The following is a 16,303-nucleotide window of genomic DNA, read 5'->3' on the forward strand; positions in this document are numbered from 1 at the left end:
TGTACTAAAGGTTAGTTTTAAGTTTTATCTTGGAAAAAATATGTTGGCGCCAGTATTGATCAACAGCTATCACTAAAATAAAAACCCAATATCGAGTTTTTATTTTAGTGATAGACTTCAGGTCCATTCAATAGGCAACACGACTCAAAACATGCATGACCTATATGTCTTGTTTAAATTTGAATCCATTAGAGAAGAAAATATATATAGTCCTCCTGATTCCCAAAGTGGTCCAGATGTGGACCTCCAGGGGTCTACGGGACACTAGACAGGAGTATACGTTAACGTGACCAAAAAATGGATGTTCACAATTCTTAAGCAAGGATCGAAGAAAATTTATCTGGTTTGATAGTAAACAAATTAAATGTTGGCTTGACTTCACCTATCAATGTAAGCCGATAATATTGATAGGGGTCGTAAAGCACGGTGATAGTGGCTGAGCGGTGGTGATAATGCACTTCATTCGCGAAACAAAAAAAAGTCCACCGGAACCAGCAATTATTGAAATTAGTCTATGAGAAAAAAAGATTGCGAATCTCTGATTAAAAAACATACAAGAGCTTTACTTATTATGTTTTTTGGATTTGGAACTGGCTGGTGAATTTACTACCGACGTGTAGGGGATAGATAGTCTTTATACCAAGGAAATCAACTTGTATTAGGAATAGATTGTGATGGATTTGGTACATTAATTAAATATATTGAATCTCTCGCTAATATATCCACGGAAATATAATTTTAACCCGAATGTGAATTTATTCCTGTGTATGTTAGTCTTCAACCCTGTAACCTTTTATATAATACACACATCACGCATTTATCTCCGAAGGGGTATGCAGAAGCACAACCACGGCATCCACTTTCCACCAAGTGTGCTCCGTCCTTTGATGTGATAGGGGGCGAGTCTATCGCAATATCGGGCACCAATTCCAGACTCCGGCCCGACCCGGGATTCGAACCCAGTAGCTCAGAGCGTTGCCGTACCGCGTATACAGTATAACTACGTCACCGCGGCAGTCTAAGTGAAGGTTTTAAAACGTTATGAATAAAGCCTACTCTACCTATTCCTTGACGGATACAAGCGTGAGTTTATGTTATATTTATAACCTTATATAATATAACATTATAGTACAAATCGAAGTTGAGGCCCAGATTTATTATGTTGATTCTCGTAAACAATGCTGTGCAAACGTTCCATCGAACATTCGCTTACCTTTTTCTACGTCAACGGAGATGTAGGCCATGTAAAATGCATAAAAATCACAATGTTAGTTCATATTACCATACTCTTATGCTTTGGTCAGCAACATACATTATTCACTGAATAATTACCATTTAAATAAGACTATTCCTCGAACAACAGCTTGATAGCGGTTAGAAATTGAGAGGAATTTTATTTCAGTTCATAACAAGACGTGGTCGAATAGCGTTCACTGTATTCATCAGTCCGTAAAATAATAATGTAAGTAAGTGAAATTGATTACATTTCATTGATTTTCATAAATAATAAATTCGGTGAGGGTTGCCTATTAAGTAAATAATTAATGTGCCTACTTAAAATACATACACAGTTTAAGCTTATTTTGATTTATTTTTATATTAATATATTATTTTGAAAGGTTTCATATTATGTGTACTATACGTGTTCAATTTTTTTTGTAGATAAGTAAAACTTAATAGAAAAGCTTTCGTGAGAATTATTTATTATTGAAGGAGAACGTGTTAATAATCATAAATTATACTTATATACATTAATATTATTAGGATGTAGGTATCTAAAGTTGTTTTTGATTTGTTTTTAAAATTATGGTACGAGAGCAAGTTATGTTTAGGTAGAAATAATATTTTATGTATTTGGTAGTGCGTCTAATTGTAACTTAACTGGCACAATCAATTGCTGTAAAGTGGTAGGCATGTAATGGGGCTAAGGATCAGCATGGATCAGGATAATAAATGCATTCAAGCAATATGGTTGTACACTCATCTACAAGGCTTAAATTAAAGGCTTGTTTAAATTAAAGCCATATGTAATTTTCAATGAAAATGTTCGAAATGCAATTAATTTTAACAAAAATCGCGCGTTTTCTTGTGGTGTCCAAGTTTACTGTAACAATCAAGCTTATAAGAACTGTTTAAAGTCATTTAATTATCGCTAAGAGCACTGTTCAGCGATAGCTCTTACTGCTCGGCCATGATAAAAGGCTTAGCGGCGAGCGGTACGACAAGCGGCACTTAACACCCGCGCAGTTTTAAACGTCCAACGCTACGTAGACGTAAGACGTACGGCACATATATATATATATATATTCGCTGCTATCCGCACCCATCGCTTTGTGTCAGGCATTTTTCCCTGACACATCGCTCTGTGTCAGGGAGCGGCAGCTGCCCCTCTCCCCCTAGAGATTCTAAAAAAGTTGCCAAATGTAAAGCAACCAAAGTCCTAGGTCTTTGAGTTGACTTGACTTGCTTGATCAATCATACCCGTAGGTGGAAACTCGAATGAAAACACCAATTCCATTCTTAATATTCCGTATTCAATTACACTCTCCTCTATGTTATTGTTAAACCGGGAGAGGGGGAGTGGGGAAGGAACATGTGCTCTCGACTTTATCTACAATTCATACTTTTCTCATTCGGCTGGCGATGCTCTTGTTGGTCGCCGCTGCCGCTCATCGCTCGAGCAGCAACAAGGGTGGTTTTGTATCAAGTGGCGAGTGCCAGCAACAAGTGAGCGAGACAGATGTACAGGGGAACAGGTAAAATGCCTGACATAGAGCAGTACCAATAACGGCGTCGTTACCTAGCCTACTTAAGTAGTACATACTGTCAAAACGCAAAGCGCGCCGCCCCACTCGCCACTAAGCCAATTTTCGTGGCTGTGCCGTTAGTAGTCAATGCTACAAGCACAATAACAGATAAAAGTTTATATAGGTATAAATCATTTCTCTGGGAGATTACAAGGATTTATGGACTTTGTATTGCGGTGTTCATATGTTACTTTTTGACCTACTCCAAAGGTTTACATGATCGTCATATTTTTTTTTTATGTTCAGCGATAATATTTTGTCTTGTGGTCCCATTTACGTTTTTTTTTTGCGTTTGGTTTCATATAGCTTCGGAATGGGTACGTTTTAATTTCATTGGTATAGGATCTTGGACTTCAAAGGTCTTATATCAATAAAATAAATAACATAGAATTTTGATGATTCTTTTTATGTTGGGCTCAATATAGCTTTAAGATACTACCATATTAAAAATGTCGTTGTTTCACCTTGAAATTCGAAATTGCAGCAGGGAACTCCTCAAAATAAAATATGATGAGAATTATTCATTTTGTATTGGGTAATAATCAATTAGATGTATTATATAAATAAAAAAAAGTAAAAAATAAAAACTATTATGTATTATTATTTTGTCAAACGAAAGAGGAAACATGGTACGATTGAATAAGGGAATAAAAATACAGTAAGTATTTTTTCTTTTTATAAACAGTTTTGACGCTTATCATTTTTTAAATTGCAGTCTTAATTCAACAATGCATCGAATGACGAGGCTGTTATCTAAGCAACAGAAGTTACTAATCTTCCAACGAAACGCAGCTTCTGCTGAGTGCATTAGAACAGATTTAACTATTAATGAAATGCCTCATCCTAAGTCTATGCCTATTTTGGGGACGAAATTAGAGTTCTTTGCTGCTGGAGGAGGGAAAAAGTAAGTCATAATGTATTTGAAATAGATTAATGATCAAATACGATAAAAAAAGTTAACTCATGGTATATAATATATTCGTGATGTTATAAATTACCTATACTATTCTTGTAAACTTTTATGAGATTAAACAAATTTAGACTACATACCGATTGGTTTTTCAGACTACACGAATACATCGATAACCGACATAAACAATTAGGATCAATATTTTGCGAAAATTTAGGAGGAAGTGCGGATCTTGTTTTCATTAGCGACCCCACACTTATGAAGACACTATTTCTCAACCTTGAAGGAAAATACCCGGCACATATTTTACCCGATCCTTGGATACTGTATGAGAAACTATATGGATCTAAGAGAGGTCTCTTTTTTATGAACGGTGAGGAGTGGCTTAACAATCGACGCATTATGAATAAACATCTATTAAAAGAAGATTCAGAAAAATGGTTAAATGATCCAGTTAAAGCGACTATAAAATCATTCATAAATAATTGGAAGACGCGAGCAGAGCAAGGGAATTTTATACCAGATTTGGAAACAGAATTTTACAGACTTTCTACTGATGGTACGTACGCACTGTTATGATAACATTGTTTACGCTGATTTCTTGTTACCATTTTTTATATTTCAGTTATCATCGCAATACTTCTGGGCAGTAATTCGTCCATCAAGACAAGTAAACAATATGAAATGCTGTTATGTATGTTTTCTGAATCAGTCAAAAATATATTTCAAACAACAACTAAGTTATACGCATTGCCGGTAACGTGGTGTCAACGCATTAATTTGAAAGTATGGAGGGACTTCAAGGAATGTGTTGATATGTCTTTATTTTTAGGTAACTCGATTAAATATTAAATGTAATAGGTATCGTTATCCTAATCTGTGGTTTACAATTAATTTTGGTTTTGTAGCGCATAAAATCGTAACTGAAATACTGAATAGAAGACATGAAAATGATGGGTTGATTAAAAGGCTGTGTGAAGATAAAATGTCTGATGAAGATATTATTAGAATAGTCGCTGACTTTGTTATCGCGGCTGGTGATACGGTAAACTTATATTCAAAATCACATTTATCGTTATAACATAGATTGTTTTATAATATGATTTGGTTCACAGACGGCGTACACTTCGTTATGGACTTTGCTTTTGATGGCTAAAAATAAGGACTATGTTAATAATGAACTTCCCATGAAGGACATAAATAATATTAAACATGTGGTCAAAGAAGCCATGAGATTGTATCCTGTTGCTCCATTTCTAACAAGAATCTTACCAAAAGAAAGTATTTTAGGACCTTATAAATTAAATGAAGGGGTAAGTTTGCATTTATAGCTCTTGAAAACTGGTTGGTAATACCCAAATTTTAAAGTTGCGTCATCAAAGCACTTTGCGGTAAGAAAAGGAAGATAGGGAGACACTTCCATTAATCGCCCATTATTGTCGATTTGTAAATAGGACTAAGTACTTATTATAGCTGATATTTATGTTGTTTTTACAAAAGTTTTTTTTTGCTTTTTTCTTTATGTATTAAAATAGTATATATTGATAACAAATGAAACACAGGAAACGACCCTATTGGCTTAGACACGATTTACGGCTAACTCATTTCTGCGCGGGGTTTGTTTAGAACTTAGTGGATGTTTTAGTAGGTACCTACTAATTTGTCACGAACTAGAGTTGGGCACTTCAGCGAAGATTCCGTGCATCTATCTTAGTGCAATATATCTCGTCATGCGGTATGCCATGGTTTGCAACTCTTGAAAATTAAATGACCATGCTGAGGGAAACCTACTAACGGGTTATGAACCTAGGTTCAGAATGTTCACTGGGAGAGCATGAGACATCAAGGATTATGGATGCGCATAGAATAGCCACAGTGAGATATCACTCTGGCTATTCGTCGTCGTTCAGATTCGTCCGCGTTGTTGAACGCGGCCATCTCCGTTTAGTGCGGTCGAATGAAGAGACTACTTATTGAAAAGAATTAAAATATGGAATGGAGATTATGATAGACATATGTATAACTACAAAATATGTAGTAATCCAAATATGAACTTAGTAAATTCTGTAACATTTTAATTAATTAGAATTCAGGTCTAAACTAAAAAGCTCGCCACGACATTTTCTAGATCAATCCGAGACAATTAAGAATCTATTAATATGATCTACTCACGTAAAATACAACATATGTCTGAGGCTACGTGGGTTCTTCTGTGATCCGGAACGTTTTAGCATTGACATCTTAAATTCAGAAACGGAATTTCTCGATGTGTGAGCTCAGCCTAAGACCACAGTATATTGATTACCATAGAGTAACTCTATTACTTGACAGATGACAGTTGGTTTATTGTTGATATTCGTAACTCGATAAGCGAATAGGTTAGATTTTATAATTTAAATCATAAGTAACACAAATATGTACTATTGCAAGATTATACTTAAAATTCCTAAAAAACCATTTAATTTAAGATTATTCAGTGGTGTGTGCACTAATTTTGACTCGACAAAACATGTAAATAGTCCTCAAAACTTTCATAGCCAGAAGGTAGTGTTTACTAATAATAAAAGAAGCTTATCATTTCAAGGATTTACAAAATGGCAAGAAGAAACATATGCAAGTATTTCAAATAGCTATCCGGTTACAAAAATGCAGGATGGATTAATGTGTTTTCACGAATTGACTGGATTATCATGGTGGGCCACTATCGTGACTTCCACTATCTTAGTGCGGAGTCTTATGACTCTGCCTTTATCAGTCTATCAGAACTACATTCTGGCGAAGGTAGAACTTATAAGCTTAGAATTAAAAGACATGGTAAACGAACTCAAGAGAGAAACTGCCATGGCTAAAAAGGCTTACAACTTGACTGACAAGCAGGCTGCCATCCTGTACAGAAGATCATTGAAAAAACAATGGCAGAATTTAATAGTCAGGGATAACTGTCATCCGTTTAAGGCTAGTTTGGTGATGTTAGTACAAATACCAATATGGGTGTGCATGTCTTTTGCACTAAGAAATTTAGTGTACATGAGTAGTGGTGACCCGGCAGCTTTGGTGACGTTCATGGAGCTGTCAACTGGTGGTATTGGATGGATTCCCAATCTCACTGAACCAGATCACTCTCTCATCTTGCCTGTTGCATTTGGATTGACAAATTTATCTATTATTGAGATACAGAGGTTGTCCAAGTTGAGACAACCATCTAAACTGTACAATACTCTTACCAATGTGTTTAGAGTGTTCTCTGTTGTGATGATACCAGTTGCAGCATCAGTGCCTTCTTGCATGTGTCTTTATTGGGTCACGTCTAGTGGTGTAGGGCTGGTTCAGAACCTCATGCTTCTCTCACCATCATTGAGAAGAAAGTTAAGGATACCTGAAGCACCAAGTGAACTGGAAAAACCTTATGAACACATAAAAGAAGAAATTAGGCATTCATTTTTAAGAATAATGCCAAAGAAATCTTAGTTTTTGGTTGTGATTGTTAATATTTATTAATGTATGAGTTTTGTTTTATGAAATAAAGAGAATATAATATTATGATCCATAATACTTCTGATTGTACAAGGTAATGAATAGATTTTGGTTTACCTTTGTTAATATTTTTTGGTTTTTGATCTGCATCCACATAGACTTTTATCTAATGTAAAGTTTTCTTGTGTTTATCTGTGAAACTATTTATATATTTTGAATATGAATATTCATTCAAAACATGATAGATATTGATTTTTTAAAGCCCTATTAAAGTAATATCGAAATATTTTGGCAACTATATATAATAATGAAATACTCTAAAAAACAATAGAGATTTCAAAGAACATACCTTGATTGAATTATAATACAAGAATAATAGAAAAAATCCACTTTTCATATTTCAGACTCCAGTAATAGCATCAATATATACTTCTGGACGTGATATAAACAATTTCAGCAGGCCAGAAGAATTTTTGCCATATCGCTGGGATAGAAATGATCCACGCAAGAAAGAATTGATGAATCATAACCCTTCAGCTTCACTTCCCTTTGCACTAGGTTCCAGGTCATGTATTGGAAAAAAAATTGCAATGCTGCAGATTACAGAACTCATGAGTCAGGTATAGTTGAAGAATATTATTAATCATAACAGAGAAAGTACCAATACCAGAGGCGCTATTCAAAATTCATGATTATAATGTATCAGTAACAAAAATTACATTAGAATATTTTTTTCAAACCTCCTAGTAGGCAAATACTATTTGATCACTTTTAAAATAAATTGACTATGATTATATTTATTGCAATTTGCATGCCTAAATAATGGAAAATACAAGTGTTCCAAAAATTTGTAATATTACATATTCCCTATTGATTGAAGGCCTAGAGGTTATTATTTTTTCCTAGTTAATGAAATATAATACATTAATATATTTTTTCAGATTGTAAAGAATTTCCATTTGGAGTGTTTAAATAAAACCCCAGTTAACATTTTAACTTCACAAGTATTGGTACCAGATAAAAATATTGACATACAAGTATCACTCTATGATTCATCAAAATTAAATAAAAATGAATGTTGGTTGTAAACTATTCCAATTAACAGGCTACCAGTATAAGTAGTTATGAAAACATTTCCATGTGACAATTCCACACTCCTTAGGAATGAAAAGAGACAGTGATCATAATTTGTCCACAAATTCTACTTATAAGATTTATATTGGAATGAATATAGTAAAGTTTATTTTTAAGCAGGTGTTTTATTAAGTACCTAGAAATACATTTCTCATAATGCATAATATGTAAAAATATAATTTTCAATACATTTACTATACAATATAAACAAGTTTCAATATACACAACTTCATAATGCTGAAATTAATTCCTTTGCTAATTGCTACAATAACTTGTACAATAATATAGAAAAACAAAGGAATGTATTTAAGCGAAGTATTTAAAAATAAACAAGCTACTATTACTAAATGGTGACAGTAAAAAGAAATGCATTTAATTGAGAATAAAATATGTATGATTCCAATTTATCTTCTTACTTCACGTAGTACAGACCATTGACCAGAAATAATGTTATTAATGACATATTGAAATAAAATAAAATAACAGCACTGATAGTTAAAGAATTCAATTTTTTAAAATTAGAAATTTAGTTTAGTATTTATGTTAATAAAATCGGTGTTTAAGTGAGTATACCCAATAGTGATGTAACGCATATACTTATTACTGCCGATATTTGTATGCACAAATGAATATTGGCATCTATTTTCGCGTTTATTATATATTTTCCACATTACAATATAGTATCTATAAAAACTGAACAAACAAAATAAAACAATCTACAATAAACTAACTCAAATAAGCAATCATTCTATATATCTTGTTCAATATTAGGCTGTTGGTAACTCTCGATTTAAACACAGACGGTTAAATGCATGTTCAAAATATTGTAGGTTTCAGATAGCGACCATATATCCACAACATTATTTGAGGCGAAATAAAAATCCAATATTCGAATTGACATTGGCGAATAACAGTTACGTAGGTATAATACGAAAATAAAATTCAATATTCATTACATTACTATTAGTAGCATAATATTTAATTATTTATTGACAAACGCTCGCCGAAATTCATCTCTGCAGTTGCTTTACACAAGATACTTTACTATAATCGTTAACGCTAATGGATGTTTAGGAATAACATATCCTAGTGATAGACTAATTTCGTCAAACAGCGATGGCGAAGCTCAGCTGACGCTCCATTCTATAGAAGTCGAGCGCCTAACATGACGGCTCTATGTAACACTTATTCGCGTACTTATTAAATTTTTAGCCGAATTCAAAAAGAGGAAGTTCTCAATTCAACTTGTTTTTTTTATTGTTCGTTAAGTGCCTCAGAATTTTTATTATAGAAAAATATACTTACTTCCATATTGGTCCTATAGATACTTTTCAAAATCTGTTAAGTAGTTTGGTTTTTGACTAAAATAAGTCAGCATCAAAGTAAACGAAATTGCGAATTTTGAAAGCACATTGTATAGTTAATATTAACTTATTTTTAGGTCCTTAGTGGTTTCGACGGCGGTTACATTTTTTGTTTAATTACAAAACGTCTGCAGCGTATGCAGCGTCTCGTCGCCATTCCGCTGTTTAACGAAACCATTACTCTATCGCTAGAACATGTCATTCCCATCCATCTATTAGCGTTAACGATTGTAGAAAAGTATCTTGAGTAAGGCGCCTGGTCTAATTGGAATATAAAATGTACAATATTTATAACATAACATGGCAGTTTGCTATCATTTCACTAACTGTCTTAAGATCATTGATCTAATATCATCTAACCATTGTTCCTTATATTTTAAATTAAGTATGGCTTTAAACGATCGAGTACGTTCCGATTCGCACATCTTACCGGCCAGCAAATAAGCTGCTGACTCCACACACAGAAAACCCATACCTTCACTCAATGACCACACATAAATTTTATCCGCAGTTTCTGGTGTCATTTGAAATTGCAGAATAGCACTACTTAGCAATCCTTTTAATCTTTCAAGTAAGAATCTATCAGCAAGTAAAAGTACTTCTAAATTGGTCTCTAATTGTTCAGCCATTGGAAATATTTGTATATCATTTTTTGGATTATTGAGACCACAGTGTAACAAAGTAAATAGGTACTCTAGAGCAGGTTTCGACACATTTTTTAACCGTACACATTTTTCTATCGATTCCCTGAAGCATCCCATTAGCATGGCACTGAAAACATCTGAATTTTGACAGAGAAACACTCTGTTCGCTTTAACTGTTGATAAATCATCTAGCTCAAAAGTGACGATGTCATCATTACACAAGTTGTCCAGAATTGGGTCGTAGCTGACGCAAACTTGGTCTTTAAATCTATTTTCTAAAGTCTTCGGATCTTTAATGTGCACATTGATTGCTAGTTTTACTATAGCAGTTACACAATCTTTTATGTCTTCTCTAGATTCTGCTATAATTGTAAATAGTAAATTTAAAGCACTGCAGTCTACAAAATACTTCTTCAGTGGTTTCTCAGTTCTGTAAAAAAAATATTTATATTATCAACTAGATTTTACTAGTTACTCCGTCAACGTGATGAAGTTTTTCCGGGATAAGATCGAGCCTATATTTTAAGTGAAACCTCTAGCAATGCATTGGTAAAAACTGCATTCTATTCCATGCAGTAGTTTTTGGGTGATGCGTGTACAAATATACACATAGACAACAATTTTAAAAGTTGTTGTTTTGGTTTGTTACACTAATAAAGACACTCACCCCATATTAATGTTTCTTTAATATCTATAGCTAACTTTTGCCTGTCGTCCACCCGCGCGAAAGCTTTTCGACATAAATATTTTCTCGGGATAAAAGTAGCTTTAGCACTAAGAAGTAATGTAGCCTCCCATTAGTGAAGTAAATTCAAAATCGGTTTAGAAGTTTCTGAGATTATAGATTAAACAAAGTCTTGAGCTTTGTATATTAGTATAGATGTATAGACGTCGGCCTGTTATAATTTTATTATATGTAAAGATTCCAATGAAATTATAAACTATTAATTTGTCTCACCTCACTATATATGGCAATGTCAATGATAAAGTTTGTTTCATAGAAGAACTTCCCTTCAGCAGTTGATAGGTAATTTCACCAATTCCGTAACTGGATTCAGCTAGTATTGTTAACTGCGTGAGTAATTTTGTACTCAGTCGTATTATCTGTAAATGTAAAAAACATACATTTTTAATAATAAATGGCAAGTCCCATACAACAAGTAATTATGACCAAATACAATAAACTGTGACGTCGTATTCACAGAGCGATAAATACCTATACCGATTAGAACTTACCTGCTTACACTGCTGACATTTTGTGGGCGGGTGTTTGGAGCTAACAGACATTTTATGTAACCTTAGAGCTAATCTGTGCCTTAGAATACTCTTTAAACAAAAAGCGTTGCTGTGAAGTAAAATAACAATTTTAGGACATAACATAAATGCTGATCATATAAATTATAATTGTAATTGGAAATTACCTTAAAACCCTGGCTAGAATTCGCGCTGCCCGTCCCAAGGGCCGTTTACATCTCTCCACATAATCAAGTAACCCGTTTAAACATTCTGTTCCAGTAAGCAATTCTAATGTATGATTGGGTACTGGCTCTTCGCGCAAAGCTCCGTAGGAACTGCAAGCGCCGTGCGAAACACGAAAAAGTAATACGAGCACGCATGCTATACGTGATGATTTCGTACTACATTCCGCTTTATTTGTTTCTTCTGAAACAAATACAAAAAGTAACACTTGAAAGACTTTTATTTAATTTGCATGTTCGTTATATCGTGTATTTAATAACCTACAAATCAACACTATCAAGGATCGTTATTACAAGGCCAATTAAACATAAGCAAATCATGGTATTAATTCAATCTTTCATGTTAAAATTTAAATTACCTTCTAAAGGTGCTTCTTCTTCCCCGCCCTCATCGTCTTCCATAATAAGTTCATCCAAGTCGTGTACGACTTGCGCTGTATCTAATTCTGCTACTGTGTTGCTATTCGTTGCTAAGTCCACGGCTTCACCCTCGTTCTCACTGCATACTGGCGAATAGCGTCCAGAAATCTCCGAATCCGAGCTATCTGTGAGATAATAATTGCATGATACATACATAAATATGTCAATGAAATATGAAGCCAGGTACGCAGGAGACATTATAGTTCACAAGTGTGTGCGCTTTATACAGGTGCACTCTCTGTTCCTTTACTCTCATAATCCGGAGAGACGGCAATCCGACATGACCGGAGAGGGATCAGGTGCAGGATAAACGGTTTTACATACTTTTCGAGGCATGGGGGTATCACACTGCCTATTTCCTGACTCCGAGCTGCGGCTGAGTATTTTTTTTAAGATGGAAAAACCCAGTCACAATTATTTTGGCCTGACCCAGGATTCAAACCCAGGAGCTCAGCGCAGTAGTCGTACTTATACCTTGTGCAATTACAACGACGCCATCGAGATAGTCAACATTATGTGTATTGCTGCTTTAAAAACATTGCAATTATGATATTATTTACCTTCATTTATACTAAGCGGAGAAATTGGACTAGCAGAACTACTAGGACTCCATTGGTAGTCCGTCCAATGCGGTGATGTGGAGCTTCCATCGGCATCGGATTCAGGATTCCAGTCCCATCTGGCTCTTTTAGAAGATAGTGATCGATTGTACTCAGGGCTGAAGCCAGATTGATTACCATCCGAGTACGGAGACAAAGGCCCAAGGTCAGCACGGTCGGGGCTTATGGCTGATCGAAATCCCGGTGATTGGGACGTCGAAGGCCATTCGGGACTTTTTGGTTCCCAATAAACTCCGGCAGACCAATCTTTGCTTACCATCTTAATAAGCTGGTGTGATTTCTAAAAAGAAATTAAAATCAATGTTAATGTAATTGTTCTTAAATCTTATAAAAAAAATTAAATTCACCCACCTTTTTCTGACATTTCGGACTTCTAGAACGACCCCGTTTAAGGCACTTTCGTCGTAACTGCGCGTTGTCATCGTCACTCTGACTGTCTTCGGTGGCGTCGCTATCAATAGCGTCGATGAATCCAACGATCATGTTGTCTCTTTCAATAACTACCTTCAATTCATCCTCGTTATTACTCAACAATGGTCCTTTTCGCCGAGAGAATAAACTACCTTTTGCATCAACATTACAAAGTTTAGCTTTCGACTGATCACGCTTGAGAACAGTTTTAGGGCTTGTTTTTAATTTTTCATTGGTTTCACTTAGTGTGTCAGATTGTTCTGTGTAATTATGCTCATATTCCATGCTCGAAAGATAGTTTGTTAATTCATCCGTTAGTAAACTAATGAGTCCCTCATTAAGCAAAATTTGGAAGGCTGCAAAAAGTTAAAGGATAATACTAATGCTTTTTAAGATTAAGAATATTATCATGATAGACAGGTTGTTGTGTAGAAATAGGGTAACCGTTGATCCAGACAAATACCTATGGATATATAATAAGGGAAAAAATAAGATATTTAGGACTCACATGTATCATCGAACACGTATTGAAGGAGCGCGTGTAGACAGCAAGGGTTACTCCGAGCTGCAATAATCAGCAGCGGCAAGCCGCCACAATGTCTTAACCGCGATCTGTTTACGGATTCTCCACTCAGCTTCGACAGAGCGCGAGCTGCGCCCTCTGGCCACCATGACACATCTATAACACAAAACAAGACCCACACGCAACAATTACATACAAAATCTTGATTTAATACAAAGAAGTGGTCATAACATTGCGTCGTAAGTATCAAGTGTATAAGGGATTCCATCGGAAATTATAGTCGCTGACTTCAGTTTATTACATTTTACGAATTTTCACATCAGTACAAACCATTAATTCATTTTTAACATAATATATATTTTCCAACTGCAACCTTTTCTAACAAAATTCTTTTCTGTCTAGAAAATTAGGTAGTTGGAAAATCCATACATTAGTTGCAGTTATGTATGAATGATATTTGGGAGTGCATAGAGTTATTATTCATTAGAAAAATTGCATAATCTATTCCATTATATAAAGCTGAATAGTTTGTATGTTTGAATGCACTAATTGCATGAACTACTAGTGCAAATTGAAAAATTCCTTTAATATTGGATAGCCCATATAGGATTACCAATTGTAATGCAGAATTATTAAAAAGTTTTAAATTAAAATTGAATGTTGTACAGCAACTCAAAGCAGGTTGCGTATGATGGACTACTAAGTAATAATAAAAAATTGAATCACCTGAAATCTTTTGTAGAATACTAACAAGGCATTCAATCAATCCAGCTGTTCCTAATAGTGGTCTACAAGCAGTTATATAACAAAGGTTCATCAGGCATTTGAGAGCCAATGTTTCAAATAATTTTGTCAAGGACACAAGACATTGATATCCTCTTCCATCTCCTTGAATCTGTAATTAAAAATTCTAATTATTTAATTAGCTATATCATTATAATTTTTATTTTGATTATTTACATAAAAGTATGATTGTGTGTTTGTTTTAAACAACTATATTTTATTTTATGATGAAATAATCTATCTAACTATTTAGCTAATAGGCCAGAACATAACTATTGTAAAAAAAACTTTCATGCAGTTGGAGTCACAAATGAAAGCCAGCAAAGACCTTCCTTATACCTGTTCTGCGCAAATCACAGTAGAATGGGTAGTAAAGCATCCAATGCATTTCAGGATGCCAGAAATTAATTCTTCTTGGCTCTTTTTCATGACATCAATATCTTTAACAGGATTTGTTGATTTTATTAGACCAGCTGATTCACATTCTATTGTGAGCAAAACTGCTACACAGCGCACTGCATTTAAGTTGAGCATTTCTTCTCGTTTCTCAGGTATCATCCATAATTGTCTGAAATTAAAACACCATTTTTGATTTCTAGCTTCCATTACTTATCATATTTTATATTACAGTAATTCAGATTTTTGCGTGAAGCTAATTCTGTTATATCTTTATATATAAAGTTTCTATAATATAGTTTATTACTCAAAATATGATTCAATATTCAATAGTATGGCTCATTTTGTACCCATTAATATTTTGTTATCTAATATAATATTCTAGGTGACTTTCTTATTTATAAATATAATCATGGAACTAAAGATTCCAGATACTGTTAATTTTTGATAAAACTGTAGCAACCAAGTGTATCACAATTTACAGAAGAAAGTAATAACATTAATTAAGATAAAAAAAATTATTCTTTTTAGAATAATAGTTTATAATAAAAAATATAAAATAATAAAAAGTGTAGGTAATGCAAGAATGTTGCTTTGAAATTTAATAATTACCTAATAGCTCTTACTGCCATGGTCAATGTAGCATAAGAAGTATTCTTATCTCTGTTCTCAATGAGTGTGATGAGCGCAGTGACCACTCCTTGGTTGTGCAAGGCTTCTGCATTCTGAGTTCTTTGTGCCAAGTTGCCGATGACGCGACACGCTCGTCCTACTATGCTGTCTCTACACACTGTATTTAGAATGGATATTAAAGGTCCAAAAGTATGGAGTTTTCCAACCTGAAACATTTTAATTTTATAATTATTTTGGTTCATTCCTCGCGACTTGGTACCTATGTACAGGTAAAATTAGCACTACTTATAACTCGTTATTCTGCCCAAGTCCGGTATAAGATTAAAGTACCTAAAATATGAAAATGCATATAACAAACTTACCACCAAACTACTTTCTTCCTCTAAACAACAGTTACCGAGTATGCTAAGAGTAATGTCCAGAATTTTCTCATTTGGCTTACGCAGATGTGGTACCAAGTATTCCAAACCACCGCATTCACGAAAACGTTTAATACCGGCATCATTTGTAATTATTTTACTTCTGATTCTTAGTAAAGTTTCTTGTACTCTGGCAGATGAAGTCGATTTTAAACCTTCTAGTACAGCTTTTATGTATTTTTCATCCATTTTTCAAAAAATAAACATTGGTAAAATCAGCTGCGAATCAAAATCTTTGACATTTCACATTTTTTAATAAGTGTCTATGGTTTTTAGTGGTCTTGATC

At 34.1% G+C, this 16,303-nt stretch overlaps 2 protein-coding genes across 4 annotated transcripts; one reads left to right on the forward strand and one right to left on the reverse strand.

Annotated features, from left to right (window-relative positions):
• The first annotated feature begins 1,343 nt into the window (after positions 1–1,343).
• On the forward strand, positions 1,344–8,441 carry LOC115445194 (cytochrome P450 315a1, mitochondrial). Of its 3 annotated transcripts, none has more exons than XM_037438554.1 (8): positions 1,344–1,466; positions 3,523–3,711; positions 3,873–4,276; positions 4,343–4,549; positions 4,626–4,762; positions 4,833–5,030; positions 7,596–7,811; positions 8,133–8,441. In XM_037438554.1, the coding sequence occupies exons 2-8, from the start codon at positions 3,536–3,538 to the stop codon at positions 8,277–8,279; spliced, it is 1,485 nt and encodes a 494-aa protein (XP_037294451.1). In that variant the 5' UTR covers positions 1,344–1,466; positions 3,523–3,535; the 3' UTR covers positions 8,280–8,441. The 3 variants fall into 3 exon arrangements, with proteins under 3 accessions (XP_037294451.1, XP_030027247.1, XP_030027248.1); XM_030171387.2 differs by having other exon boundaries at positions 1,344–1,462; XM_030171388.2 differs by lacking the exon at positions 1,344–1,466 and adding an exon at positions 3,418–3,436.
• Positions 8,435–16,272, reverse strand: LOC115445192 (armadillo repeat-containing protein 5). Its single transcript, XM_030171384.2, has 12 exons — positions 15,960–16,272; positions 15,577–15,803; positions 14,908–15,136; positions 14,512–14,680; positions 13,771–13,941; positions 13,203–13,618; positions 12,792–13,131; positions 12,171–12,356; positions 11,755–11,995; positions 11,570–11,678; positions 11,292–11,437; positions 8,435–10,763 (listed from the first exon to the last, which is right to left on the reverse strand). The coding sequence occupies exons 1-12, from the start codon at positions 16,203–16,205 to the stop codon at positions 10,004–10,006; spliced, it is 3,240 nt and encodes a 1,079-aa protein (XP_030027244.1). The 5' UTR covers positions 16,206–16,272; the 3' UTR covers positions 8,435–10,003.
• Between the last annotated feature and the right edge of the window lie 31 nt (positions 16,273–16,303).

Source organism: Manduca sexta, chromosome 14, assembly GCF_014839805.1.
Source record: "Manduca sexta isolate Smith_Timp_Sample1 chromosome 14, JHU_Msex_v1.0, whole genome shotgun sequence".
Classification (NCBI taxonomy): Eukaryota; Metazoa; Arthropoda; class Insecta; order Lepidoptera; family Sphingidae; genus Manduca; species Manduca sexta.

Coding starts and splice junctions, on each gene's coding strand:
- LOC115445194 (XM_037438554.1), top strand. CDS start 3,536: ATGCATCGAATGACGAGGCTGTTATCTAAGCAACAGAAGTTACTAATC. Junction 4,277..4,342: donor TTACAGACTTTCTACTGATG/GTACGTACGCAC, acceptor TTTATATTTCAG/TTATCATCGCAATACTTCTG. Junction 7,812..8,132: donor TTACAGAACTCATGAGTCAG/GTATAGTTGAAG, acceptor ATATTTTTTCAG/ATTGTAAAGAATTTCCATTT.
- LOC115445192 (XM_030171384.2), bottom strand. CDS start 16,205: ATGGATGAAAAATACATAAAAGCTGTACTAGAAGGTTTAAAATCGACT. Junction 13,619..13,770: donor ATACGTGTTCGATGATACAT/GTGAGTCCTAAA, acceptor AACTTTTTGCAG/CCTTCCAAATTTTGCTTAAT. Junction 13,132..13,202: donor GTCCGAAATGTCAGAAAAAG/GTGGGTGAATTT, acceptor ATTTCTTTTTAG/AAATCACACCAGCTTATTAA.